Below are 13382 nucleotides of genomic sequence, written 5' to 3' on the forward strand. Positions count from 1 at the left end.
TTTTATAACTAATACATTTTATTCAATTATTTAGTGCACGCGGTTGTATCAGTCGCACTCACTAAAGTGGTAGGCCTACGTTCTTACCTACGTCTAATAATAATAATGATATTTCACAATACCTGATGGTACATGAAATCAAATTTAAAACAAAATGAACAACATAAAAAAGGGTGAATTAAAGGCCCATGGTTACAATATAACAGAGATGGTGATTGGAGGTAATTTATAGAAGTAAAATAAATGGATACATAATTTGGTGTTATTAATGGGATAGTATAATATATGGTTTCCTGTTAAAGTATATAGACCAATTAAATGAGATACAATTAAATAAAATACTGTAAAGTAAAACAAAAGTTTAAACAGGTAAAATAGTCAAACAAAAGCAAAGAGAGGACTTGCCACGAATCCGATCCCTTTTTATGTTTTTTCATTCTGGACAGCGCCACCAACGAGAAAGTCTACAAAATACTGGACGAGTCTACAAAATATTGGACGAGGACGAGGAAGATCAACACAAGTGAGAATTCATTACTTAAATTGCGTTAGCACAGTAGAGGCAGAGTATCAGATTGTAGGACGTAGGTGACGTAGGTTAGCCTGGGTTCCAGGCCCTAATTTTGTGTTACTCACGCTTTAATGCGTTTAGTGCGTGCCATATCTAATTTATTTGGCGTCCCATACTCGACCTATTATTTTTTCGGATCACATGTGTTGGTTTTGTAGCGTGACAAGTCCTCGTCCAATATTTTGTAGACTCGTGTTATTATAAAATTATTTTTTACGATATCTTAATGAACATATCAAAACTCAAAATATGCCAATAATAGTAAGACATTTAAAAATATGGTGCTACGATATATTTCTTCCAGAGCTAGCTGTGCACGTGTCTGGACAGTAAATCCTCTCAAATATTTTGTCCTTACCTACTTAAATTAGTATATAATATTATATACTATTATATACTTAAATTAGTAGGCCTATATATAATGGTACATGATGATAGAAATATCCTTTGAGATTCGAGCCTGCAGACTATTGTAGAGTAATGTAAAAATGGTCAATGGATTTCTAAGCCATTCCCAACCTCACTGTCTATTTAGGCTGTGAGGGTGGGAAGTGTTTATTCAAGTTTTTTATTTCTATAATTCACTATCTGCAGCTACATTACTAATGACATTTGTGTTACTACAAAAACATAAATATATATATATTGCCACTAATCGCAACTTGGAAAGGATCAGCCTTTTAATCCTATATAATAATAATCATTATATAATTATTTGAACAATTTTATTAAGCGCTTTTACTCGGACGGTGTCACAGCGCAGTGCATTTTTGACAGAGCAAAAAATGTACTTGTGATGACCAATAGCAATTGTCTACTAGGTATAACCATGGAGAAAATAATGGTATAATAATGCTTTAATGCTCATATGATTTAAAGGGTAATAATGGAATTTTTTATCATTCTCGACTAAATAGGCCAATAAATTAATATTTCTGAACGCTTTGACACCATAAGCAACTGTCTACTGTCAGTATGTGTCAAAATAAAGAAACCATACATTTTTCTATCATTTGATCTTGTCTACTTGCTCTTTGCCACGTTTTAAAAAATAGCAACATGCTTCTTCTTGTTCATTCATTAAGATTCATATTAAGATACATAAAATGATTGCTTTCACGACAAAGGGCACACCGGAACTTCTTCACTAATTATACTACTAGTACTTTACCGTATCATTTGCATAATACTAAAACACCACTCAAGAGAGCTCAATTTATTCATTGCCAATTTGCGGCAACCAATGCTGTAAACATTTCTAAAGAATACTTTACCACAGTCACATGAAATGCAAATGCATTAAACTTTGTTATCAGCCTGCATTTGCTGCATCGCGATGCCTTGAGGTTTAGGGTTTCGTGCAGTCTGTAAAGAAAATAAAGGGCTTATGAGCAACAAAAACGGTTTGGCTGCTGTAGCTCCAAGGTTTATGTAAATATTTCTTAATTAATCAAATGTATTTTTGTTTTCAAATAGAAGCAGTTCTAAATAAGAATCATTGCATTTCCTTTATTTCATTTTATTTCTTCATTTTATTTATTTCTCTCAGAACATACAAAACAACAATATACAATACATTAAAAAACTAAAACAAACCCAAACAAAAATTGGGTAATAGATACATTAAAATAGAGAGGAAAAAGAAAAAGCGAAGTGAATCAACAAATTGGTTTCCCTTTTCATTTTAATGTGTCCCAGTGAGTAAGGACAAAAAATGATCAGTACTTTATATTAGAGTTTCCTCAACTAAGTTACGAAGAACTAATCTAAGGATGCTAAAGTTAGAAGATGAGCACTTTTATAATAAAACCTAAATAATAATATGTTTAACAACAGCATGCAACAGCAAACAAAACAACAACAATAATCACAACAACAATGACTGATATAATACACTGTAAAAACAGGCTTGGAGAATTTAAACACTCCACGCAATACATTTCCAGTCTGTCTGTCCATGGTATGTTTTTTTTACCCCTCTGGAAAATAAGTTCCTTAATAGGGGCTTAAGAGGGTTATCCAAATATCTCTATTTCGTTTTTCGACGTGCTTTTTTTTCTGTTTTGTATATTTATGTTTGTATGTGCAGTGGAGATATTTAATCGGCCTAAATCAAATCAAGCCTTCAGTGACACATGTAAAAGCTGAACATGTTTAGACATAGGCCTAGCTTAATTTTTTTTTTAATTTAATTTATTGCGACTCACAAAAAACATCAGACACAGATAAAACAAGGAAGCAAAAGGATAGGTTCCACATACTCGAAGTCCAAAATAAAAGAAAACGCGCCCTGGACGGAAAACATCATTTTTTATTTTATTTTATTTATTTATTTTTTTTTTTTTGCTTTTCTTACTTCGGCCAGCGACCCCTGCTACGCTAGTCGCAACTCGACCTTTGTAGATGCAACTCAACATCTGTTGGCGTAACGCCTACTCCATCGATCTACATGCCCACACGTTCGGACAGTGCATAACATTGCCAAACGATATCGAACCACGACCGGTGCAACAGTGGCCACTGGTACTTTTGTATTTTTCCAATTTTTTAATTTTTAAAAAAATTTATTTTCATTATTTATTGAACGTCTTAACAATCTCATAAATTCACCGAGCGGTTCTGAACTTTTTATTAAACTAGTAAGCTTATTCCACATGACAACCGCACCGCAGAAATAACTGTATCTGAAAACATTTACGTTCGACGGTACCAGTGCGTAATTACCAGAAACGAGACGGATAAACCTGGCTTAGAAATATAATCAGTTAAATTTACGGGAATTTGCTGGAATTTAGCTTTTGCGAATGTAACAAAATCCTTGCTTTCCCTACGCGTTTTAAGTGTGCTTATGATCTTGACGTGTTTAGAATTAAATGTGCTTAGGTATTTGACACCATGATGTCAAATACCTAATAACATTTATTGTTAAAAACGTCAGAAACCTAAACACATGCCGAGACTATGAATGCTAAGAAATATTATATCAGTACTTTATACCGTCAATCAATGTGTCATGTCTGAGACAACTATACTTCTATAGTTGTCTCAGGTCATGTTATGTCATCATACCATGCGCAGAGAGGAAACCATGCGAGTAAAGTTTGAAGATGAGTAGTTTCATCATCAGACCAAAAGAGGCGCGGGATTTTCCTGTCAGAATGTGTGGAGGTGTCCCCGACGGGTAGGCCGATGTCCCCAACGAGAAAAAAATGTAGCTCAAAATCTCTCAAAAGTGTTTCAGCTGGGAGCGAAGCCCCCGAAAATATGACAATTTAAGCGTTTCAAATGCTTATGTAATGGAGTCTAATAATAGGACGTAGAACATATATATACATTTTTTTACTCCCCGACTAATTGTGACTTTTGTCCACGATGCGGGGGGTGGGGCAGCTCTTCCCGACGGGTCAGACAAAAATAACATAACGCGAGAGCAACAGTCTCAACATCAACAGCAGTAGTAGCAGCAACAACATGAGAAGTAGCAGTAGTGTAGCAACACATCAACAGTAACAACAGGAACAGTGTTAACAACAGAACACCAAAAGCAACAGCAAAAGCATCAGCAGCAACGTCAACAATAGCAGTAGCAGCGGAAACAGGGAGTGGAGTAACTAATAGCTTGGTGGTTAGCTGCTAAAGTTATTATTTTGGTAATTTTTAGCCCTATATAACCATACACTACTTTTTCTAATCTAATCTTTCCTTGATTTCGTGTTTTCACATTTAGGAAAATCCTTACTTTATTCTCAGCATCATCATTCATATAATCGTATTTATATTTGATCAATGTCTCGTTATCACAGTGGCAGCACGATACGCAGGGTGAGCAGGAGGGTGGGCGGAAGAAAGTGATTTGGTCACACACTAAATTTGCCTAGCAACAACAAAATAACAGAACCAAGAGTCAACAAGACTAAAAGTACATTATATATATATTTTTTTTATAAATAAGTTCACAAAAAGAACCCGAATGTATATCCATTAAAATTACCAAAAAAAAAGACATTTGTTTGTTATGGGATAATGCCCTTCAATATCATTTTCATTATTATTATTATCATTAACATCATCCTTATTTAAAATGACAACTATGTTTTTCATTTAAGTATAATAATAACAAAACATACTTTATTATAATATTCACAAAACATGTTATTAGACTAGAGTAGATTATTATTGCCTTTTTAAACATCTTTACGTTGTATTTCATTACATTGTACAAACTTGCTTCTCCTTCGGGAGGTTTATGGATATAAATGATATGAAAATTAAGATCTATATTAAGTTTTCAAATAAAAAGAAAAACCATAGAGTTATACTAGACTAGAGCGCTAACTTCAATGCATTTGATGTTCTAAACTTCGGGAAAGATGCTTAGATTCCACACGTTTTCAATGGCGCCCTCAATTCTTCGTGGAAGTTTTGCTAAATACAACGGGTTCAGCCGAGGGGGCGTGGCTTCGTATGTTGAAGTCATGCATAATTTCAGCTATAGTTCGTCTTTAGTTACAGCTCGTCCTCGACACAGAGTGGGCCCTGTTTGTAATCACACAGCATATCAAAACACAGCAACTCATTCCTTAATGGTACCATGGAGTAAATATGTGATGGTACAACCATGCAAGAAAAAATAAGTTGTCCCTGTGTGATTTTTCTTTCCAAAATTAGGATTCCTGGAATATTATCAATTTATGGGGTCTACACAGAGTGAAATAATACATAAGCCTAGTTAGTCTTATTTTAGCGGTAGTTGTAGTAAGACCTTTGGTACAGCTTTTGTTGAGGCTCAAGCGTTGCAGTGTACCTTACACGATTTAATTTTTTATTCCTAGATACTGTAGTTGGCATCTTTTTGACTAGACTTACTATTATTTTTAATAATAATAATAATAATAATAATAATAATAATAATAATAATAATAATAATAATGATTAATGAAATAGTAATGGTCTTAATGGCTGTACAGTAATAGACCTAGGCCTATGTATACTGAGCATTAAAGTGGCGCTTTTCTATGGCGCGCGGCCATCGTGTTGAGTACAGATCATAGAGATATAATAACAGCTCTATGGCACAGATACACAACTCTGCATTGCTTCATCGGCGAGTTAGCACTCTAGTTGTTATTTTAGGAAGTTTTCGACTGCATGACGATGGTAGGACGTAGAACGTAATGACGTCACTAAAAGTCATCTGCGCATGCGAGAACATTTAAGTTCTCCTCCTCGTCGCGTGAATCCTAGGAGGACGCAATTTGGCCAAATCTACGTATATGTAGAAAATTAACGTAGGACGCCTGGTAGGACGGTCACGCATGAGTAATTCCGTTCCAGCGTCACGTCGAAAGCTCCCTAACTCTATGAGAAAACTTACTATGGAAAACCAAGCAAAACCAGCCCCTAGGCTGAACATCAATGTTATGAAGTCGAATTTGCCTGCTGTTCCAGAAACAATTATCTCAAATAATATACCATATGCTCTAGTCAGTGTTCGATACTCAATTCCATCTTTAACGTAAAACTTTCCAAACCTATATAACATTATGAGAATCATATAAAAATTATACAAAAGAAAAATGGTTTCTCGCCATAATATTCAATCATTAGAGTAAATTCTAACCCACAGCCTTTGGAGATCAAAGGTTGTAAGGTCAACCATGCCATTCCCACATCATTCATAATCTCACAGCACAATAAGCACCCTAATAAATCTTTTTATTCATTCAAACATTTCATTCAATTTTATTAAGCGGCACAACCATCCAGTAAATTTAAAGAGAAAAATGGTGGGTCTTCGTTTTTCGGGTCTTTGCTTTGTAGACACCCATATAGGTTTGTCTTTAAAATGAAGACTGTTGATAATTTCACACACAGATGTCATTTTTTATTTGTTAACAGCCTGATGTATTATCATTAAAATAAAAGAAAAATCAGGGTTTCGTTTTTTGGGTCACCCTGAAAAAATGGTAAATTTGGTGCTGTATCCTGTTTGAAATTATGGTATTTATTATTATTTATTGCATAGAATTTATATAGCGCACATATGAAGATAATTGCTAAAGATTTTTCATTTTTCTGGCCACTGGATACAGAATCAATCATACAAACATGCAACCGCCTCCACACCCAGCGTAGTATTACTAGTTGTGCGTGTAATCGCCACTAGCAAGTAAAGTCACACCCAAATGTATGGTCGTATGATGGTTATAATAATAACATTACTAGTAGCTTAGGTGGTAAGATATATTGTTGACATGGAACAGTTACGTAATAAACTTACCTAAAGTTATATCCTAAAGAAGCATCTTTATCTCTAATATTATCAAGCCTTTCGAAGGAATATTCTGGTTGGCATGCATCATGGTTCCTATCTAAGTTGCAATTCCACTTTATATAAATTCCTATCACACCCCCCTAAATGAAAAGAAAATAAGAAAATAATGAGAATCCTCAATGTTGGTGATGCAGACACTTACATTCCAATCCCCTTTTGCTCTTTTGGCGTTCCATATAAAACCGCAGAACGACTGAGACACGGCTACGGAATACGGAAGTACGTAAACAACTTTGGTTCAGTCATCAAACCCGGCGGAATTCGAGGACAATTTCGCAGTTTGATACAATAACCTAGTCCAGCACAATATAGAAGGCCTACAAATCCTGATTTGCTAACTTTATCATTATTATTTTTTCAAATATATTTTCTCAAAGAATATTCGATATTTCTATACAAAGAGCTAAAGCATTTATTTGTAAAAATGTCAGATTACAATTTTATAATATAAATATAAATATATTTATTTTTAGCATTTTATTTATTATTTCAGATTTTGTATGTCTTCAATTGTAGCCTACAGTATTTTTTTATGCAACTGAAAAAAAAATTGTATGTATCATTTTATACGTTACAATAAATTTATCTTGTATTTTGTATAATAAAATTGATTGATTAAATTTAATTGCAATCCTGATTCTCGAAAGCATATCTGTGCGCTTACGGTTTTTATGGAAAGTTGGCGCCAAGTCAACTTTTTCATAAGAATCGTACGTCACGTACGCGAGTTCATCCAACAAAACCTCGGTTTCCTGTCGATTTGTGATTAATCGACGTATCGCAGAGATATTCAACACGTCGGTTTCCTGTCTAGCGTGCTACGACGATTTTAGCTTACGTTATCACGTCGCTTTCACTAAAAAAAAAAAAAAAAAAAAAAAATGTTGCAACCGGTTTCCTGTCAAATTTCATATTATCTTGGCTGAAACGTCAAAATAAAATTGCCCTATAGCAATATCCGAGGTTATAAGAGCAAACACTACGAGATAAAAAAAAAAACTCCTTCTAACTCAAACATGAAATAAATGTACTCTTATCAAAAGCAGTAAAATGATTATCCTTAACGACAATGTAGGCCTATTAGATTCGAGAAATAATACAATCCGCTAGAAAGAAGGTTTTGAATACAATTAAACAAAATTCACATTATATATATTTCGGGAACGCCTGCTCTATTCTTCAGCGTAATGCCTACTGAATAAATAACATCGGATTAAACAATTAATAGGTTCATTTCTATGATCAAACAGAAATTAAATGATAAACAACAGATAAACAAAACGATCGGCACAATAAATATTCGTAATATAATACATTTTATATATCCCGAAAAAACGTCAACCGCTTATATAATTTTCTTTTGTTTCCATTCTACTATGTTCATCAGGATATATGTGCACATATATACATCCCTGTAACGTATTTCCTGTTTCAATGACAGTGGATTAAAATGAAATGTAAATTTTAATGAGATTTCAATGATAATTATTGGTGCACAGATACCTAATGGTGATGAAATCACAAATTATAACGGTGTTTGTGATTACACAAAACCCCTAAATATCGAAAATGCAGACGACACGGTCTGTGGTCAGAGTAGACCTGAAGTCTCGATAGGCCTATCACCTTTGTGTTAACCATGCTCCTCAAATCACTCAATGTATGTATAATAAAATTATACGGAGCACTATGGAAAAACAGTGTAAACCGTTTTCATAAATGATGGCCATACTGACTAAAAATGTCATAAAAAAAAAAAAAATAATAATAATAGCTACGGCTACTCAGTAGTAACAGATTTCAACGTGTACATTTTAAATTGATCTAAATATCAACCAATGTTGCTCTAATTCGTTAACTGCTATAAATATTTTAGTTAATAAACTATGTATTCATAAATATATTTATTACCTGGTATGCAAGCTTTGAAAAATTTTGTTTAGCCTCTTGGACAATATAATCCAAGCCAAACACTGGACATGATGGTTTTGAGATTTTGTCGTAATGACATGTTTTAAGTTCTGCATCAGTGATCTCCTTAGCTATATTTTGCCTGGAAAAATGTTACAAAGGTCAATTTGAATTGTAGCTTTAAATATAGGCTAGGTCTATACGGTACTCTTTATTATTTTTTTTTACAAAAACCTTGAAAACACTGGATATGAAGTACTTTAAAGACTAGATTTATTGACAATACACTAGTTTTCATTCACTTAGTCCACTCCTTCATTCACATGAAGAAGTGTACTGCGCGCGAAAGCTAGAGTATTGTTAATAAAACTAGTCTTTAAAGTACTTCATATCCAATGTTTTACTCAATATCAAACTAGTAGAGCTCATCTATTTTTATTATTATAAAGAATTGTTCCCTTCTGGAACGAGCTGTCTTGTGAAGTCATAAATCTTTAATCACGCCGTTCCTTCAAAATGGCTGTTAAACATCATACACGTTTCATAAATTTTATAATTTTGGTCTAAATAATACGTTATTGTATCTCTTTTCATTTATATTGTGCAACAGGATGAAAACCAAAATTAATTTTAAAATTTTAAACTTGAAAGGAATTGAAATGATTAATAAGTATTGAAAATGTTCAACTCTGAAATAGTAAAAAAAGTACTGTAAATTTAATTGAGTTCTTTCTATAACATTTTAAATATTAAAAAAAGAGTTAATACGTACCTTTCAACATCAAACTTTGGAAATCTAATGCTGTTCTTAATAAGAACTGTGAAGTTTTGAGCTTCTAATAACATAGCTTCATTCTTGCTGCAAAACAAAATTAGTAAATAGTGTGATTTTTATATGTCTACAAGAATTACTGTAGTATTTAAGCTGACATTTATAATTACTGATTACGATTTCTAACACTTTATGTATGATTATATTCTGTATTAAAAGTGGCGAAAAGCAAGGCCTGAAAAATCTATTCTGCACATATTTCTATGAGTACCGTTTTACACAAAATAATTTTAAAATTAAAACAATTGATCACAGCATACATGTCAAATGCCAGAAAGTTACACTTTGAAAGAATTAAGGTGGAGGAAATATTTTAAAAGAATTTTAATCGAGAGATCGCTGATCATGTTGCTTGTATCATTGGCCAAGACACTGTCTGTACTTGCCTCTCTTTTGCCCAGGAGTATTATGGGTAACTAGGAGGAGGTTTGATTAGTATACCAGAAATTAAAAAAAAGTTTTGAGCAGTTTTATCTGAAATGGATATGCGTGTTATATATCTATATATAATTTAAAAAATTATAAAATAATATATTTTTCTCTAACCAAGGTATTGTGTAGGAGATTTCATTTAATCGCAAGGCATAGTCATAACTGACGATATGATAGGCGAGGAACGCAAAAACAGTAAGAGTGAAATGTACCAAAAGTATTCTTGGAAATGGTCAAACACTGTAGATCAAAAATAATATATTTTTCTCTAACCAAGGTATTGTGTAGGAGATTTTCATTTAATCGCAAGGCATAGTCATAACTGACGATATGATAGGCGAGGAACGCAAAAACAGTAAGGGTGAAACGTACCAAAAGTATTCTTGGAAATGGTCAAACACTGTAGATCAAAACTTCAAATTCTAAAATCATTTTTTATGGAATTAAGTACCTTTAATCCCTTTAATCCTGAGAAACAACGAAATTCGTTGGATTTAATTATAAGGACCTTTTTTTTGTTTTGAGTATTTAACACAGCTTCATGCCAAGGAGCAATACAATACTTACAGTGGTGTCTCATTATACTCCACAGGACACCAAGCTTCAATTTCGCAAGTTGAAGTATTGTCTGTTGATCCATTTGGGTAAATGTACGTCACACATTCACCAGTTTTAACACCTGTAAAAATAATTACAGTCAGAAAACTAAAGCAAATTTTTGATTTTTACTGTAAACAATCTCACTGACGCTTGGGTGTTTAGAAATAATAACAAATAATTACAATACTGTACAGTACTATAATATAACCATATACCTCCCACCATTGTAAATAGGCATATGTGTTTTTATTTTTCCCCTTCATCTTTGCTTACTAATCGATTTTTTTATTTTGTTTGTTTTTTTAATTGTTTTTTTTTTTGTTTTTTTTCCTCTGTGTGTAATTTTATTTTAATTTTATTTATTTATTTATTATTTATATATGTACATGTGTGTGTGTGTGTATGGGTGTGTATGTGTGTATATGTATATATATATATATATATATGTATATGTGTGCGTATGTGTATGTGTATATATATATATGTGTGTATGTGTGTATGTGTATATATATACATATATATATACTATTGTGTAATAGAGTGTATCTGGTGGTATTTGAATCTGTTCAACCATGAAGCCTCCGTGGTCTAGTGGTAATGACACTCGCCTTGACAGCGAGAGGTCGCAGGTTCGAGTCCCGCCAGAGGCATTTTATTACACAATTTCTTTATTCATTTATTTACAGGACATACATTCGTTGAGAGCTATGCTACACGATGTATTTATTAAGTCCTTTATTCGAACACTGTATTTACCTTTCTTTGATGATTTATATATGATTTAACAGTGTTAACGGCTATCTTGATTTATATTATATACATATATATATATATTAGTTAAATTTTTATTTAATTTTAATTTCATTTTATATAACAGTACAGTATATTATATTGGTTTTGGATTTTGTAATGCTAATAATTTTTTTTTAGAAGATGAGATTGTGTATTGTAATATTGCATTATATTATATTATGTTGTTTTATGTATGTTAAAAGCAATAAAAAAAAACAAAAAAAAAACAAGCGTTGTTGACGGTATTTAGTATATGTGTACAGTAATTCTAATTACTGTCAACAATTACCGTTATACAATTATCGTCCTATAATATAAACAGGGCCTACATTGGCAAATAGATTAATAATAATATCTATAATGATATAGTATAATATTGATGATGAAAATAATAATAATAAGTAATAATAATAATAATAATAATAATAATAATAATAATAATAATAATAATAATAATAGTAATAATAATAATAGTAATAATAAATAATAATAAATAACAAATAATAATAATAAATAATAATAATAATAATAATAATAATAATAATAATAATAATAATAATAATAATAATAATAATAATAATAGTAGTAGTAATAATACTCACAATAATAATGGCCTAATATATTATATATACATCGATACCACAATCACACTTACACTAATTATATACACATATGGCCTACGTAGCCAAATAGATTAATAATTATATCGATAATGATATACCCAAGTGATACCCAAATGAAGGTAATTAATACCGTACCGTACTTGTGCAACTAAGAGCCCCTTTTAACGTGAAAATTGTCTTAAGCCCTCTCAATTTTAAATAAGCTCCCCTCGATTAATGAAAATATTCAATCATAGAGTACCGTAAAGTACATCACCAAATTAATTTTCTGCATCAACTATTCGCATCTATCTTAGCATTGTCGGTCCATCTATCCACCTGTCGGTCTATCAGTCTCCATTAAGTTTAACATGGTTTTCAGTTTTGATGCATCTTTAGAATCCCGTTCTTGTTACCCTTTGGATTGCTACCCTTTTTTTGGATTTAGAACTACAATATTTAATATTTAAAAATTAAAATACTCTATGGCCATTTTCAGTCAATAAAAAAAATGACTTCATCACTCTCTTATCTAAGCAAGAAACCCTGCAATGTTCCTGCTAATCTGAATTCGCAGATGGCCAACACGCTTACCACCTCTACCACCAACAACACCACCACCACTAATTTCATCCGCTGTTGTGTAAATACCCCCAACATTCTTATCATGAGCCATTTTCGCGGCGATTACCTTTTCTTCACCAAAACTATTCGTTTATCTTCGATTTAAAAAATAGGTTCCCCTTGAATTTTCCAATTTCCCATAAGCACCCCTTCAATTTTCATCTATTTCCATAAGCGCCCCCTCAATTTCCACTTTGTTTTCATAAGGGCCACTTAAAAAGAGCCAAAAATATTTTAAGCGCCCGGCGCTTATTCACACAAGTACGGTGCGTGTACAGCAATACTAATTACTGTCAACAACTGTCATGCAGTTAGCGTCCTTGATATACACAGGGCCTCATAGGCAAATATATTAATACTAATATTTATAATGATAATAGTAATACTAATATTGATGATAAAAATAATAATAAATAATAATGATAACAATAATAAAAAATATTAATGATGATGATAATAATAATAATAATAATAATAATAATAATAATAATAATAATAATATATTATGTATACATCGATCCCACAATTACAATTATACTAATTATATACACATTTATGACCTACATAGGCAAATAGATTAATAATTATATTGATAATGATATACCAAAATGATACGGTTAATCGTTTATATCAACAACAAAAAAATCAAATATGATGTAAGTAGCCCTAGGCCTGTCTCTTATC

The 13382-nt window shown here is 32.1% G+C and overlaps 1 protein-coding gene across 1 annotated transcript in view; it reads right to left on the reverse strand.

Moving 5' to 3' along the window:
• Positions 1-13382, reverse strand: part of LOC117113877 (P2X purinoceptor 4-like) — a 23955-nt gene continuing 10573 nt past the window's right edge. The window contains exons 4-10 of the mRNA XM_033257343.1: positions 10648-10796; positions 9589-9675; positions 8817-8958; positions 6852-6985; positions 5946-6102; positions 4311-4445; positions 1-1936 (exon numbers count right to left, since the gene is read on the reverse strand). Of these exons, the coding sequence (XP_033113234.1) occupies positions 1871-1936; positions 4311-4445; positions 5946-6102; positions 6852-6985; positions 8817-8958; positions 9589-9675; positions 10648-10796 (870 nt within the window). The 3' untranslated portion in view covers positions 1-1870. The remainder of the gene's footprint in view (positions 1937-4310; positions 4446-5945; positions 6103-6851; positions 6986-8816; positions 8959-9588; positions 9676-10647; positions 10797-13382) is intronic.

Source organism: Anneissia japonica, unplaced genomic scaffold (genome assembly GCF_011630105.1).
Source record: "Anneissia japonica isolate Jap-2015-1 unplaced genomic scaffold, ASM1163010v1 scaffold1417_len1240632_cov203, whole genome shotgun sequence".
Taxonomy (NCBI): domain Eukaryota; kingdom Metazoa; phylum Echinodermata; class Crinoidea; order Comatulida; family Comatulidae; genus Anneissia; species Anneissia japonica.